The sequence below is a fragment of the Mastigoproctus giganteus genome, chromosome 6 (genome assembly GCF_048544385.1).
Source record: "Mastigoproctus giganteus isolate SK-2022 chromosome 6, ASM4854438v1, whole genome shotgun sequence".
NCBI classification, from domain to species: Eukaryota; Metazoa; Arthropoda; class Arachnida; order Uropygi; family Thelyphonidae; genus Mastigoproctus; species Mastigoproctus giganteus.
The window spans coordinates 21,386,486-21,404,697 of NC_143580.1; the positions used below are offsets into that span (position 1 = coordinate 21,386,486).

The 18,212-nt window shown below is 37.5% G+C and overlaps 1 protein-coding gene across 1 annotated transcript in view; it reads right to left on the reverse strand.

Moving 5' to 3' along the window:
• STUB1 (STIP1 homology and U-box containing protein 1) overlaps window positions 1–18,212 on the reverse strand; it is a 79,218-nt gene that overhangs the window by 17,295 nt on the left and 43,711 nt on the right. Inside the window, exons 3-5 of the mRNA XM_090375009.1 lie at window positions 17,373–17,538; window positions 6,475–6,544; window positions 976–1,032 (exon numbers count right to left, since the gene is read on the reverse strand). Coding sequence (XP_090231135.1) covers window positions 976–1,032; window positions 6,475–6,544; window positions 17,373–17,538 — 293 coding nt within the window. The remainder of the gene's footprint in view (window positions 1–975; window positions 1,033–6,474; window positions 6,545–17,372; window positions 17,539–18,212) is intronic.

Here is an 18,212-nt window from a genome sequence, read left to right on the forward strand (position 1 = left end):
AGAATCAAGACCATTGCACCATCTATACAGTCCAAATTCTGCTAGGCACAAAAACAGAACCAAGGACAAGTGCAAGTATACCAACAAAGGGAGAAGTGTCACACATTTTTGCAAGGATTCTTAAAGACACAATAGCATTAGTTGAGGCATATGATACAAGAAAGCAAGCTTATACAGCATTAACCAAAAAAAAAAAAAAAAAAAAACCTTCCCGTTTCACCTATCCGGTCACTCCAAATGTTTGTCTAGTGTTTAGCCTTAAATAGCCTTAAATTTATTTAGGCTATCAACTTCCACAACAACAGATGGAAGTCTGTTCCAGCAATCAACAACCCATTGGCTAAAGGCAAACTTCCACACATCTATTCTACAACTGTCTTTCCTCTTGAATCTATGCCCCCTCAGGTTCTTAGTCTGAGCAGGCGGATATATCCCGTCAGCATTGGATATGCATTCCCATTTGTGATTGTAAATTAAAATCATGTAGTTAAACCAATTATAGTCTCCTTTTGTTTTGTCTCAAATGTTGTCGCTTAGTATTGTAGCCCACCTAATTTGTTTTTGCAATGTATGAATGAGTCATGCCTACATTTATTGTAAGAGTGTTTTATTTCTATAATGTACCCCTAGACCTCATGACATCCAGGCATAAGTTTTAAGTACCCTATGTACTTTCTCTTATAATAAACTGATATTTATTTATTTATACTTGCTTGAATTAATAACTATTTAACAATATCAGCTATTCGATCAGCAAGATAAAAATGAAAAGATGAAATAAATTTAGATTACAAATAAATGAAAAAAACATCAAAAACTTGCTAGCCTCACTGGAGCTTAAAATCATTACTGCCAATTCCAGTCACTGTAGGGTGGTTTTTTATATAAATAAATATAAGAAAAACAGTATATTTAGTTTCATACTTTTATGAAACAAAAATTTCTGCTTCTAAAAATTCTGCAAGTTTTACTTACTCTTCTCCTCTCATCAACTTTAGAAAATAAAAGATTCACTTCAGATATGCACCTATCCTGAAAACAAACAAACAAACATTTTCTTATAACTAAATATATCAAAACTGAAATCAATTTCAGGTGGTGCAATGATACATATACTTAAATTCTGAATGAGGATAATCTAGAACAGTTAGGAAATTTTAACACAGTTTATTACCCTACTTATATGGCAAAAGAGAACATAGAATATTAAAATTTCTCTGTATCTCCTCTGAATTTTATTTCTGTTATCAATATCACATACCAAAGACTAGCCCTTGATGACAGAATTGTATTGTTAAAAGATGGGGTGATCGACTGGGAATAACCCCATCTTTTAACAATACAATGATGCACCCTTGCACTATTCTTTGTAAGAGGGTTGGAAAGCTCTTACAAAGAAAGGTGAAGACTTATTTTATAAATAATATGATGTATTTAAAAATAAAGAATTGTGTTTAAAAATACAACCCAAACTGACAATCTTGCACTTCTTTCTGCTTCAGATCATTAAATACAAGAATGATGTAGTCCGCAGCAAAGAATATTCTTTTTGGAAAGTTGAATGAGGAATGGGAGTTATAAAGCCACAAGAGGAGAATTTGCAGTGAAATACCGCAATAAACATATTGAACAGTCTACTATAAAATGCATGTACAACAAATTTAAGAAAATTGTGAGTAACATAATAAAGTCCATACTTGAATCCACCTTTCTTTCTTATTATGGGTATATTTAAAGGATGCTGTGTTGTATTCAAATTACCCTCACTCACCAAAGAAATACACGTTGCAAAAGTAGAAGTGTTAATGGGAAAGAAACATAAATTCATAGTGCAAAAATCTGATGAAAATCCTGCAGAAGTACATCAAAAAGAAAGGTTTTAAGTCACTGATATGCTGCTCTTCAATATACTTCACAGAATAAAGATCAGGCTCTCCAGATTAATAGATTTTAAATGATTTTAATACAACAGACAATAACAAAACCCTCTTTTGTAATCATTTCTCAAGTTTTATTAACACTTTTCATATTGCTTCAAGATGTTTGTCATTCTCTTTATCTTTTAACGTGTAGATCATTACATTTCATTAAGGAAACAGATATCCTCTATTCCTAAATGTTCCTGCATAAAATATTTCCTTAAAATTTTCTGTAGTTAACTGTTCAAAAATTAACTAAATGCAAAATATATAGGGTGATTGAAAAGCATTTATTAAAATATTTGTGAAAATGAGAAATGTAATTTAAACTTACAGAAGAAAGATAAATTTCATTAAGTGCTCTATATATCCATTTATAATTTCCAAACATACATATCCACTTGGTGGGTGACATATACTGTCAGAGACAATGGCCTCACTAGGAATTCTTTTGCTAAGATTGGTAATGCACTCTAAGTTCCTCAAATGGCTGAAGACTGTTTTCAGAAGAATATTCCTTTAAATAACCTAATAAGTCAGGAGTCTATGAAACCTCAAATCATTTTGGGATGATAAATTCAAACAATGATGTTAATAAAGACAAATTGATGGAGGGAACCCAGGCCTATTCAAAGCCTTGATCAAGTCATCTAGACTCAAGACTTCGCAACCCTGTAAAAGTGAAGTCTTACTTTCTATAGGAATGCATCTTTACATTCATTATGACCACCCCACCTCTCCATGAGTGGAGAGAGAGAGAGGGGGTGGTCATAATGAATGCAAAGACACATCCCATAGCACCCAGGAGTGATGACACAAGTAATGCTTCATCAGTACACAGGTCATGCAATAGGGAAAGGGAAGGACGTAACAGAGTTTTAATGGGAAATAATTTGTGGTGCTAGGAAGGTGGAGGCCAGCATCTCAGCAACCACAGGCATTTTTGGCTATTTGAGGGCCTCCATAGTGAAGGTGTGGCAGGAATGGTTGATAGTCAAAGTGAATGGCGGTTGGGCAAGTGCTGTCCGGGAGAACAAACAGCTCCTGATCCCTTAATTAATGGCAACCTACAACCAGAGTGCACTGAGAAATTTTTCAAAGCAAACCATCCAGCAGACATTCTTGCAAATAGGCCTATGGAGTAGGCGACCTGTTAATGTGCCCACACCGACTGACTATCATCAACACCTCTGCCTTCAGTGAGCATGGAAGCACTGTTCCTGGACATTGGACAACTCGAAAACTCACCTGGTCTAATGAATCAAGGGTCCAGCTCCACTGCCAATGGGTGTGCATTCAACAGCAAGCAGGTTAACAGCTGCAACCAGCTGGAAGAAAACAGCCTGGCAGCATCATGATTTAAATATGCTTTCATGGATATCACTGGGTCCCCTCACCGCCACATTCTACTTCAGCATTGTTTTGGAGCAAGATTTACTCTACGTGGTGACTATGTATCCAGATGGCAGTAGACTCTTTCAGCAAAATACTATCCCGTGTCACAATACCCACATGTACAGGAATAGTTCCAGGAACATGTCCAAGCCATGTGCTCCCCTGGCCATCAAATTCCCAAAGTAAATTCCATTGAACACTTGTGAGATGTGGAACACAGCAAGCAGGAACAAGTAGTTTTCACGGAAAAATGCAGACCAACACATTGTTAGGTAAGTGTTTATAATGTTTTGGCTCATGAGTGTTTATCACTATTTAGCTCAGTTGCTATCTAACTGTTATCTGAGCCAATTAAAGATTAATTTATACTTCTTATGGTGTCTTTCTTGAAAATTTATATTCATTCTTTGCAATTTTCTTTTATATCACTAACTTCTCAAGCTCAATAGTTATCCAATTTAGTGGATGTGAAATAATAATATACTTCAAAAGGTATAAAAAAATATGAACATATTGATATAAGAAGCAATCATCTAATCAATCAAGAAATATACTGCCACATGTCCCAGTCTACCTCTGGAAAATTCAAGTCTTCCATGATTATCATGGCAAGATCTGAATTTTAATACATTCATATCTGCTTGCCCACATCAGTTGTCTATATGAATTAAAATTGTATTCATGCTCAATTTGGTCTGTACCACATACTCCACCACTTTGTCATTCCAGAATGACTTAATAATATTTTGGCAGTTCTCAGTTGTACGAGATCTCTCTTTTATTGCACATTGCACCACAAAATAAGCACCATTTTGCTTGTAACACTTCAACTGATTTCAATTAATCCAGTTTGCTGGATTAATTGAAACCAGAATTTCAACTAGATTAATCCAGTTTAAAATTCTGAAATATATCTGCAGATTAGATTAGAAAATCTGCAGATATCTTTCAAAATTTGGTAATTCCAAATAAAATCGGTCAATTTGTTTGTGAATGGGATGACACACATCACACACCAACTGAAAGAGAATACAGAGGTGCCCCATAGCATACACTGAGTGGACAGAAATCATGGGATACCTACCTAGTAACAGGTAGGCCCACCTTTCGCCTGGATAAGGGTAGTCACACAGCGAGGCATTGAGTCCACTAGTTCACAAAAGCATTCTACAAGTATTTTCATTCATGCTTGCTGCACTCCATAATTCCATCGCATTCCTGAGTGGAGGATCCAAAGCTCGAATAGACCATTCCACAGCATCCCAAAGATGCTCCACAGGGTTCATGTCTGGTGAACAAGGAGGCCATTCCATGGTGGTAAAATCTGGAAATGCTCTTTCAACTGTGTTCTAGTCACCACAGCTCTGTGGGAAGGTGCATTGTCCTGCTGGAAGAGTCCATTGCCCTGTGGGTGCACGATGACCACGAAGGGATGCAGATGGTCTGCAAGGATGGACATGTAACCTGGACCATTCAGAGATGCGTCTAGATGTATCAGAGGTCCCAATGTGTGCCAGTTGAACACACCCCAGACCATTAATGACCATCCAACTGCCTGAACAGTTCCTTGTTGACATGATGAGTGCATAGCTTTGTAAGGTTTCCACCAGATACGCACCCTTCCATCCACCGCTCAAAATAATTGGAAAAGGGACTCATCGGACCAGGAGATTCACTAATTGGATGGCTGAAACCAGGAGACCCATCTCCAATCATCCAAGGTCCGGTGCCGATATCCTTTTGCCCAGTTGAGGAGTACAGTCCTGTGTTGTGGTGTTAGCAATGGGGCTCCGGTGGGTCGGTGGCTCCCATAACCTATTGCAGCTAATGATCACCTGATGGTCTTAGTGGAGACGTTTCTGGCACCTCCCTTGTTGAAGTCGGTGTGATATGTCACTCTCCAGGTGGCTGAAACAATGCAAGACAGACATCGATGGCCATGTTATCCACCTTTCTCTGCCCACAGCGCTGTCCACGATGAGATGTTATTTCAGAAATGGCGTATTCCCAATACACTCTTGATACTGTCGAATGGGGATAGTACAATTTCTGTACCACCTCAGCAATAGTGACCCATGCATCAGGCACCCACTATCATCCCTCTTTCAAAGTCGGTTAACTCACAACATTTATCCATACTGACATCGAATTACTATCTATGTGAATGCAGTGGCGCAGTGTACCTATATACCTGCCAAGCGGCAGGGGTTCATCCACTAGTGAGAGGGGTGACAGCGTCACATTGCCCAGGAACAAAGTATCCCATGAACTTTGTACTTTCAGTGTATATGTGAATTCTTACATTTTGTTTGGCTGTTAATGTAATCTGAGAGGAAAAAAACAACTTCCCTGGTATAAAATGTGCATCTTAACACCTCTGAATCACCTATGATGTGACAATTAAAACAATGTCAAAAACCAGATAAAATATGTTTATTCTATTCAATGTTTTCCACAAGTGGGAAATACTGAAGTAGTACAGTTAAATTTCTTTTAGTTTGTGCATTGCTGTTGACCAAATCCATATGATCTCACTTGGTAGCAAGTGATACCACACTGCAATGATTTCTGGGAACATTATAAGAGCCAATTACTGATACTGCACACATCTGGTGTCAATACATCTTGGCTTTCTACTTCAAGTTTTAGCACGGACAGTTGCCATTTCACAATTTTCCAAATGGTAGACCTTGCAGGCATTCTTGTACTGAAGTTTTGTTCATTTTTATTGCTTTTGGCATAAGATCTGGTGAAACAATAACGTTCAATGAGGAAACAATGCTTCCACAAGGTAACTGCCACCTTGGATTACTGCCTGTTGCTGATATTCAATCAGCTAGATTACACCATCTAATATGTAAGTTTTTTAAAACTATATTTCTCATTTTCACTAAATATTTTGTCATATGCAATAAATAAAACTAGAGATTTCCCAATTTTTGATCATTCTTTATTTTTGATACCACTTATAATATTACACATTCATTAGCAATCTCATTATTATTCAGTGATATGATTTTCAGCATCACTTGATAATTACTAAGGTATATTCCAGCTAAGCTAAACTAAACTAATATATTATGATAACATCATTTCTCAGGATTCTTCTGATAGTGTTCTTGCTCATTTCCATATTTAAGACCCTTAAATGAATACCTACATGCTTCTCTTCCATTTTAGCTATTTCATGAGGATCTTTAACTCCACTCTCTTTAAGATGTCGTATTTTTCTGCAAAAGAAATTGTGAAAATATTCTTATATAATCTTGACTCAATTAGTAAACAATATCATAAGAACCATTACTATGTGTAAAATTTATATAAAATATTTCAAAATTTTGCTGGGTGAAAATGCTTTGTCTGTCGCATGCTAATATAAACTAACCAAAACAATTTCCCAATTTTGGATTGGGCTTGTGCTGTTTTGACTAGATATTCCCAAAAGCAAAAGTGTTTGCCTTGTTCCCAAATGAAATCATAAATAACCTGACAATTGTTTCATAATTAGATGATACCTCATCACACAGCAATTAGATGATCATCATTTATATGTAGCTGTCAGCATAGGTCTACCACTAATGCATTCTCATATTGCGGAGATGCTTCTTCACAAATTGCATCAATATTGAACTAGACAGTTTAAATAAAAAAAAAAAAAACACTACTCCAGTGGGAAAGTATACTGCTATTTATTTAAAATGCATGCCATAAATGAATAACATACTTTTCCACCGGAATAGTTCTTTTTATATAAAGTGCACAGTGCAATATTGAGGCAATTTGTGGTGAAATACATCCACAATATGAGACTGTTGCATTCATAACAAACCTAATTTGCTCACAATATTTACAAACCTGAGGCTTCTGTCCAACCTGCACTATATTGTTATACAGCTGTCAGAGCTTGAGGCTTTTGGTTTCAATATTTACTTGACAGTGTGTGTGTGTGTGTGTGTGTGTGTGTGTGTGTGTGTGTGTGTGTGTGTGTGTGTGTGTGTGTGTGTGTGTGTGTGTGTGTGTGTGTGTGTGTGCGCGCGCGCTCACTCGTAAAAATTTAAATGTATTTTTGGGGTCCAAAAAAAAAAAAGAAAGCTGAAAGTTTTAAAAATAACTTGGATACTGACAGGATATTATGATGTTATTGTTTATAAACATAACATTCTGCTTATAAACAACAACAACATGAGCAAAATTCAAACATCATTCTTTTAGGTACTGTATTCTTTATTGAATTCCTAGCACTGAACTATGGGAGCTCCACTAATAATAACATTCGTCTGTAAAGAGCTATGCCAATTAATAGCCACTCTGTCTTCTCCTACTCAACCATTCCTTTATACAGAGCAGTAACTTGCTCTTAATGCCATACTGCTCCAATTTGTATAACAAATTTTTATGTGCAACAATATCAAAAGCTTTCCTGAAATCCAAGTAGAATATACCAAAATTATTTTTGTATCCAATTCCTTTATTACTGCATCATAGTATTCAATCAGATTGGTAAGACAAGACTGCCCCCCTAAATCCATGCTGTGACTGCAGTATAATTGCAATCATGTCTAGATGGTCTTGCATTACTTTGTTAACTAGAGACTTCCATTATTTTCCCTGGAACAGTAGTTAAGCTAACAGATCTATAACTACACATCACTTTTTGATTTCCCCCTTTTGTGTATTGGGGATACATTTGCACATCTCCAGGACATAGGAATCTGAATCCAAAGATACTCTAATAATTATGACTAAGGGTTTTCTTGCTCCCTCATATATTTGGATGAATCCCATCTGCCCCAGGTGCCTTTTTTATATTAAGCTTCAACAATATCTCTTCTACCTTCCTCTTGGTTATCACAAAATCATTTAGCACCCTGTTAGATTTTGATGACTTCTGGCATTCCCCTCTCTAAGGAACTCCTCATGCTTGAATGTAGATGCAAAACACATATTCAGTTTTTCAGAAACCTGACCAGGATCATCAACAGTTAAGCCACCGGCATTAAGTGGACCAATGTGATTCAACCCCTTCCTTCTATTGGCAATATAAATAAAGAAGCCTTTGCTAGTTTTCTCGGCATTCTTTGTCAGAGACTTCTCACAATATGCCTTAGCTTGCCTAACTCTCCTTTGTGACTTGATAGCAGACTAGTTTATATCTACCATAGCCTTCTGTCTCACTTGATAATTTATATACATCTTTGTATTTTTCTTCTATGCCACAAGTCTCATCGCCGACCGGGCTAGCCAGGTGGCAAAAGTGCCTGCCTGGCAACCCAAAGGTGTAAAAGTAAAGTGTAAAGTGTGTTTAGGGTCTAACGGCACCAGGGGTTACCCCATCTCCGTGTAGTCTACATTGTCGTGTGTTACAGAACACTGTAAAGGCCAGAGATTTAAAAGTGTATGGATATTGTTGGATGTAGTGTCGTGTACCGTTGTTCATCTGGCTATTTAGCCGCTGGACCCCTACTGAGGCCCAATGTTGCCCACACTTATGCCCGTGGAGGCAAGTCAGGTACACCAGTATTTTTAAATAAGTACTCTGGCAGGTCCTGCCACCTAATTTCCTGGGATTTCAGTGGCTAGGACCAAAAAAAAAAAAAAAAAAGTGGGGGGTGCGCTAGAGGTTGGGTCAGGCCAAGGAATTTTAAGTTATACAGTGTGGAATTAAGAATTTTGGGTGTAGGGCTAGGATAATTTTGACATGGGATGAACGCTAGTTGGAAAGCTAGAGGGGGAGGGGAGACTAAAGGCTGGGGGGTGAGAGACAGAAGTATAGGGTCGATAGAGTAGATGACCCCAAAATCAGTGAGGCAGGCCCATGCCACACCAGAAGGAAAGAGGGGGGTGGCGGGGAGGAGACAAGGGGACCTTCACCTCCTCCCCGCCAGGACAGGGGAGAAACAGGGCCGTGCAAGGGAGCACGGGTTCAGGATCGCCACGTGGCATTGGCAGCAATGCTGCGTGAAGTTATAGTTGGCAGAGTCCAGTCCGAGAAGGTAAGATTCGAGTAGTGCAGTCCTGGGACAGACAGGTCCCGTCCGGGTGGTGAAGTCATTTCAGTAGTGAGCTGCATGAAGATGTATTTGGTAGAGTCAATCAGAGAGGATCAAATCCGAGTAGTGTCAATCCTGGGACAAAGAAGTCCCGTCCAGATAGTAGAGTCATTTCAGTGGTGAGTCAACTTGGTGGGAGGCGAAGCCGGAGCGACAGTCATGGTAGATGAAGGTGATGTTGAGACTGCATTGTAAAGGCACAATTATTGTGTAGGTTGAAAGTCTTCACGGTGATTGCAGTGTGCTGAAGCAAGTAGTGGTCTTAACACACGGCTGTTTAGGCCGTTTCATTGTCTGGTTGGGTCTGATTCTGTGGTTGTGGTAAGGTTTTCCGCCTCGTGAAGAGGCCCTGAGCAAAGTTCGAAAAGGCTGTATAGGTATGGTGGTCTTCCAGGAGATGTTGCTCCTGATCTCTCGGGATGAAATGAATTTGTGTGATGAGAGAAGATCTGAGGTCATCATATAGTAGGCAGTCATGCATCAAGTGGTCCCAGGTTTCCTGGGCACCACAGGTGCAAAGGGGGCTGTCGGAAAGTTCAAGAAGGTTCAGTTTGCTGCGAAAGGCACCATGTCCTGTTAGGAGGTACGTGGTTAGAAGGCCTGGGGAGAACCAGGATGGTGATTTGGGATATACTTTGCATATGTCTGGTATAAATTTGCGGGTGATGGCCCCTTTGGTGGATTCAGACCATCTGGCTTGCCAGGTCTGTTGTAAGTAGGTTAGGAGTCTGCTTTTTTCGCTGGAATAGGTGTTAGCAGGATCCGTGGTAAAATCAATAAAGGTGGTAGACTTTCCTCTGCTGAGTTGATACATCATCCCCACATGGGCCACCTCAAGGTCTAGGGGCAGTACACCGGCGAGGACTTGTAGGGCGTGCGTGCTGGAGGTGCAACATGCTCTGGTTATCGTAAGGAGAATTGGCCGTTGAATGATGTTCAGCTTTCTTCGTCCTACCACAGTGGAGGCTTTGGTGAACCATATGCCAGAACCGTAGGTGATAGCTGGTATGAATATGGCTTTATACAGTAAGGCTAGAGTGCGTTTTTTGAGCCCCCAATCTCGGCGGGTCACCCTGGCAACCAGTGCAATGTAATTTCTAATTTTCTTTTGTAGATAGTTGAGATGTGGGAGAAATGTTAGTTTGCTGTCGATGATAATGCCAAGGAGTTTCAGCTGAGTAACAAGCTTGATGGTTGTGCCATGTATTTTTTGATTTGAGGCGGCCTCTGCGGATCAAGATAGCCCTTCAGGAGAATGGATTGAGTTTTTGTGGATGAGATGGTCAGATGGTTTTTCCAGACCCACGCTTGAAGGGTGGTAAGAGCTCTGTTGGCAGCTACTTCAAGTTGAGCCCTGGAGTCCCCTGCCAGGATCAGGGAGAGATCATCAGCATATGCCAAGGTATGGACATCGCCTAAGTCAGTACTGAGAAGCTCGTCGAGTACAGAGTTCCAGAAAAGGGGGCCCAGGACAGAGCCCTGAGGGCAACCTCGGTGGACACGAAGTTCCACACTGGAGAAGGGAGCCTGAACCACAATGCTCCTGTCACTGAGATAGCTGGCAATGCAACCCAAAGGTCGCGGGTTTGAATCTTGCCTCAGGCTTGGATCACAGTAAAATGCAAAAACTTTGGGAGGTGCATTGTAGCCACAGAAGCTGATGTGCCAACAACTAACAAAAGAAAAAAAAAAAAAAAAAAACAAGTCTCATCAGTTCATCTAACATCCATTTAGGTCAAAGCCTGGAACAGTATTTCTTACAGTATTAGTTGGAATAAAAAGCTGAGTAGCTTCTACAATTACTTCCCTAAATGCTTCTCATTTAGAATTAAAACGTTTCAAAAGTAATAAATAATTTAAGCCATTCAATGATACATACTGCATTTATAAGGCAAACAGAGTGGGGTAACAAGAAAATCAGGAAAAAAAATACATTTATACCCGAAAAAATACTTTATGTCTATGTTTATGCCATGATAACCAGTAGATGCAAAGGGCAAAAAACTTCAACCACTGGATAGCAATCTACTAACCATAGTAGCAACTATCTATACACATTTTGGATTTGTATATGCTTTAGGTTGTTGATCTCCTTGATTTCATAATCCCTATGTATTCTTTCAATACACTTTCTGGACAGACAATAAGAAAATCATGGACTACAATGGTACAGCCACAGGAAATTTGTTCAGCTTAAACAAAAAAGCATTAATGCCGAAATTATGTCTCTTGATACGTCTGTATTCATCTTAAATTTCAACACTATTCTGTAGAAGGCCCCTCCCTCTGCTTGTACAGTATTTTTACTGAGGGAAACTGAAGCTATGAAGCATTAGTGTATTCTATGGGTGGTTGGCCTATTTGTGAGTCTCAATCAAGACTAACAACTGTGTGATAAATACCCAAAAAATTCCTCTCATCCTAATCAGATTCAAACCCAGATCTTTTCCCAAATGGAAAAAATTGTGACTGTAAGCAGTGTTAGCAGCAAGGAAATCCCCTTCTGTAGTTGGGAATCATGGAATAAGGAAAATTTTGGTATAGCTCAAACTGAAAAATTCTCACATCAGAACAAACTTTGTCTCCATGAGTTGCTTTAGTATTTGCACTACTTTCAAACAAATGGCATTACTGAGAGGTTAATCTGCAATTTGAAAGACAAACATACTGATATGATATCCTATTTTGAGACTTACTGCCCCTATAGTATCAAATTGTTAATAGTATCAACCAAAACACCATGAAATGCAAAGTTTGTTCTGTTGTGGGGATTAAAACTATTGCATTTACTATGCATTTTGAACTCTGCCTGTTGAAAAACAAAAAGGGGAGACTGAAAAATCTTTACTCTTTTTGCTTGAATATACATCCAAGTTTTGATACTATGCTTTGGCCGATTCTTATTTTTTTTTTATTAAAACAAAACATGTTCTATAGAGCTGTTGTTGTTGGGGTTTTTTTTTTTTTTTTTTTTTTTGGTTTTTAGGAGCATTAGCAACTAAGGCCATATTGCTCCGGGATATGCGGTGGTCATTCCCCGATCTTTCCGCATCTTCCGTATTTGGTGGTGACGGGCTCGAACCCCGGTCTAATCAAGAAGCATGTGATACACACTACTGCTCCTTCCCACCTGGCTATGGAGGCGCCCTTCTATAGAGCACCATAAGAGATCTATATTACGGCATTCTAAGATACCTATTTGCACATCATAAGAAAAGGATGCTAATCTCAGATAAGTTAACTATTCGGGATAACTGCACATTATTAGGAATATCTCTTTAAAAGTACTATAGCCAGATATTGCAGTAAAATGTATAAACATGTTTCTGACAAAGCTAGAGTTTCTAGGAGAGGAATTTGAGCATTTCTGGTATAACAGCAATAAGTTAACCCCAATTATCAAGCCTCCACTTTCTGTTGTATTGCTTGTAAGCAATAAAACAGAAAGTGGATGGAGGCTGCTATTAAATTTAATACAGATTCTATTAATATAGATAAAGGTTAATGTATTCATTTTATGTTCTACGAATATCCCCTTTCCAGAAAATTTGAACTTGCAACTGCTCTTATACATTTACATCTTCTTGGGCAATTTTTTTTTTTTTTTTTTAATTTTTTGAAGTTTTTCCAAATTACAAGATTAACAGTTGTCTTCTTGGTCTGTTTATGAGGCTTCAGATGGAGATCTTCAGAATAATGAAAAGCTATTAAATCCATTACACTGCAAAACTCTCTTCATGATCCACCCCCCCCTCCCCCAACACACACACACAGACTGCTTCTCTGATGACAAGAGGAGAAGGTATCTTGCTTAAATATACATCCAAGTATAGATTTCAAGAAAATATCATGCACATTTCAGGCAATATGATAGGAATTTTACTGTTTTCTAATTTACATGTTTTATCTGTTACTATGATCACTGCAGCAACTAAAAACAGCTTTCCTAATTCATTCTTATGTATTTCAGTTCAATAATATGACTCTTTTCAGTACACAAAGTGGCAGAGTTCAGTGTTTAGACTTTACTTTTGTACCGATATTACTGTATTATTGTATTGCCAATGACAAAAAGTATAATTTCATGCTCAAATGAAGCATGCAGAAAAAAAAGAGAAGTGAGTGATATGGCAGTTTTGTTGCTGCCATTATATGGTTTCTTCAAACTTTAGTGGATTACAATATTTTGTATGTTAGAATGTTGTGCAAAGGCATGTGGCAAATCTATCTGCCTTGTTTGGATAAATTATGTGTATTGCTGAAGGCTTCCAAGTATTGTTCTGTAAGAAGATTGCTCAATCCTGTATACACAAATCATAGCTTGCTATCAGCACAAACTGAAAATGCCTGCCCTTCTAGGTACAACAGCTCTAATTCACCATCAGTACCTAGGAAGTTTATAACAACTACAATGTTTGGAAGACATGAACAATTCATAAGTATCAGTATTTTGAAAGGATCAGGATGCCAGATACTCCCCCCACCCATCTTCTCACCATCACTAAGCCAGTGTTTAACAAGTAATTGACTATAACTTGTAAATACATAGGTTTTAAGTGTCTTTGAAAGTGAACACTGTAAATATATAAGTAATACCATATTAACAAGTTGATTAATATTCAGTACTTGAGATTCTTACCATTAAAAAACCTTTGATGTAATCAATTGTTTTAATTATATTTTGTTGCTACAAGCTGTCTGCTTGAATCAGAACAAAGTATAAATATGGCAGCATAATGGCATGCAACTTAACAACAGCTTTCTAAAGTTAGAATAGTGGGTTCCCATATTTTAAGTTACATATTTGTAATCCCTAACAATCTAAATATCAATTCCACGCACCAGGCCACAGTAACAAATTACAGTAAGAAATATATTCACATACTTTCCCAGCTTGTCATCCAACACATTAACTCTCCAGATATAAATACCACTATCATTTTCAACTTCACAGAAAAAAAAAATTACACATGCCACCACATACTGTATTTATAAATGATATTGATGATGGTATATCAAGCTTAATGTCCAAGTTTGCAGATGATACAAAGGTTGGCAGGGTTGTCAAGGACACTACTGACACTACACTGCTGCAACAGGATCTGGAAAGGTTGAGCAGATGGGCTGAGAGGTGGCAAATGAAGTTTAACATTGACAAATGTAAAGTACTACACATGGGAAACAGCAACCCCAGAGCAACATATCAACTCTGTGGTACTACACTGACAGTGGTAGAGAATGAAAGGGACTTGGGGGTGATTGTGCAGGCAGATATGAAGTTCTCTGAGCAGTGCAGACGGGCTGCAAGAGTAGCTCATGGAGTATTGTCAATGATATACAGGAATTTTTCCAGCAGGGATAAGGAGGTGATTATTCCATTGTACAAGGCAATGGTCAGGCCACACCTAGAGTACTGTATACAGGTCTGGAGGCCTCATTTCAAGAAGGATGTAGAGCTGCTGGAACGAGTACAGAGAAGGGCAACAAGATTAGTGAATGGAACAAAGGGGTGCTCTTACGAAGAAAGGCTTAAGTTTTGCAAATTACAGTGTCTGGAGACTAGGCACCAGCGAGGTGATCTGATAGAGGTGTATAAAGCCTTGAATGGTTTAAGCATGCTCAATGCTGATGGGATTCTTCCTCTAGCTCAGAAAAATCACCTGAGAGGGCATAAATTCAAATTGAGGAAAGACAGATGTAGGATAGACGTGCGGAAATTTGCCTTTAGCCAGCGGGTGGTTGGTTGGTGGAACAGACTGCCATCCCTTGTGGTGGAGGTTGATAGCCTAAATAAGTTTAAGGCTCAGCTGGACAGGTATTTTGAACGAACAGAGGGGTGAAGTGGAAGTGGGTTTTTTTTTTTTTTTTTTTGGCTGATGCTGCATAAGCTTGCTTTCTTGCATCAAATGCCTCTACTAATGCTAATGCTAATGCTAATACCATTAAAAAGCAAACTAAAAATCACAAATTTTTCTTGCTTGAATCAAAAGTTACCAGTAAGAGCTAATACCCTTTGTAATAAGATGCAAGTTGATCTTGACATGCTCTGCAAGGTCAATACCAAAAAGCTCAGAAACATTCCATTCTGTTTAATCTCATTCTGGTTCACCTTGAAATGGTAATCCTCTTTGTTGCTATGTAATTCTCATCCAGCTATGGCCATCTCTTGATGACAAAGACCTTTTTAGTGATACTATTGTATAAAAGAATACAGGTGACCCCCGCTTAACGCTGATAATTCATTCCGGAAAAACAGAGCGCTAAGTGTATCTGCACTAAGCAAGCACCGCATTCCTATAAGGTAACATATGTATTTGTGAGTCACGGTCAATGCCATAGGATATTTCCTAATCAATAATAAACGGTAGTGAAAAGATGCACAAATATCGGTCAAAATATTTAATATTCAAATATTTGTACATATAAAATATTCTGCATTACATACGTATATAATTATATGGTAACTACTTATGTATCAAAAATAAACTTAAACTTCCAATTAAAATCATGAATTTAATCATGAAAAATGTGTTGATTTTGGGTTGAACTGTGGCCCTCTTCCAAATAAACTAAAATGGGTATTCATTTTAAATCCCCCGCAGCATTACCACCTAACAATAAAGTCAACCGATCTTTTGCCGCTTTGAAACCTGGCATGTTTTTTTCTTCTTTCAATATGAAACTTCTTTTAGGCATTCGGTTTTCCATAAAAGTCCTGCTTCATCTATGTTAAAAACTTGTTGAGAAGTATAACACATAATACCCCTCTTCAATAATTTTAAGTTCTTTTTTGAAAGTTTCGGCTCCTTTTTTTTTTTAGGTGAGTTTTCTTCAGATCATCATATTGGCTAATCTCTTTCTCTCTCTCTCTCTCTCTTTTTTTTTTAGATATTTAACTTAACTGAATTCTGCATTGGATATTATCTTCAATAAAATTAGTTAAAGTCTTTCCATTTCAATCCTAATAGCTGGCCTAGCCCTAGTTGCTTGCAGTGGAACAGCTATCTTTCCCGCTGCTAAAATTAATTCTTTATTTTTTTATAATTGTTCTTACAGTTAAACTTGCAAGTCCTAAATTATGGCACACATCCGCTTGTCATTGACCGGAATCGATTCGCTTCAAAACATCTAATTTAATTTTCAAATTCAGTTTTTTTCTTACATTTATAGTCTTCATACTGCGCCCAGATGCTGTTGCTTTTTCATTCTTATCAGCCATTATTAACTCTTCGAAAATGTAACTGCATTGGTTGCATTGATTACGATACAATGTTCGAGTAAACTGTCCATTACGCATGATGAATAGACTTCGGATAAATGCATATAACACAAATATTACAAGCAATATACTAGATAATTTTTTAAAATGTTGATCTCGGAACTACGTAACAAGTCAATGTACTGCAATTAAATTAGCGTGCGAGAAAATTTCACTGAGCGTGGGAAAATTTCTCAAGTCGGCGTGGGAAACGTTTTAATGCTGTTTTGCTATTCATTTTCAAACTATCGACTCCATCAAATGAAACGATTTCGTTAAATATGCCAAAAATGCAATCTGTAAAACAGCGTTTTAGTGATCTGTGAAGCGTTATAGTCAGATATGGGTTATAATATAAGAACAGCGTTATAGCGAATCAGCGTAAAGCGAACTGCATTATAATGGGGGCCTGCTGTATAACCAATTTTGGTTGGCTCATGGATAATGGTGTTTCTCTAATGAAAAAATAAGCCCAACCCTTGATAGCCAAAATCTGCCTTTGTTAATGAAGTCACCAAAGTATTCTCAAAACAAAAACTGAACACAGTGATGCATACAACTTTTAACTTATTCAAAATGATCTTCCCAACTACCAAATGAAAGACAACCATAAATTACTTTGAAGTTAAAGTTTCCTTTGTGTAAGAAATATACAATGTGGGACTGTTCTTGAAAAAATTTTTTGTTTAAAAAAGAAAAACATTTGAATTTTAAAGGTTATGTATATATATCCCAAAAAATGAATATTACCTCTCTTTATCTTCCATTATGAGGTGATTTAAGTATGCTTGAAGTTCTATTTCTTGTTGAATTCTACGTTCTTCAAGAACCATCCAACGTCTTTTCTTTGCCACTCGAAGTTGGCCGGCAATGTCATCACCAAAATTCAGTCTCTGCTCTTTTGCCAAATCATTTGCTATGAAATTAATAAACAAATAAAAATAGATGTCAAGAAAAGGGGGAAATGCAAGGTGCATGTATATTAAAATAATAAAATAATAATATACAGTGTTAAAACTTGAAATTATTTCATCTAATTATCATAAGTATAATTACTGTCATCTTCTTTATTCTGGTTCTATCCAATAATAATGAATATGGAGACTAATACTCATATCTTACCCTACAGTATATATTGAATGCTTTGAAAATAAGGAATTATTCATTAGCACCATATCTATTATATAGGAAATATCACCAGAAAAAAAAAAAAAAAAAAAAAAAGCAAGCATTTTGGAAGGAGGCAAATCAGTATTTAATGATTTAAGAATTATTCAATCATTAAGACCTTTATTCACTAACAATGACTGCTTCCTATATAATTCCCACCCAAGTTTTCTGGTGAGGAATTATGTTATACAAATTATAAATTTATATAAGGGTTGGTTGGGTACAAAAGACAATTTTTTTTAAAAATTACAATAGAAATATCAGGTATGTCTTGTATTTGATGTTTAATCCTTTTGTGAGTATGCACGTATAAATACATTTATTGTGTGTGTGTGTGTGTGTGTGTGTGTGTGTGTGTGTGTGTGTGTGTGTGTGTGTGTGTGTGTGTGTGTGTGTGTGTGTGCTCTGTTGAGTATGCAT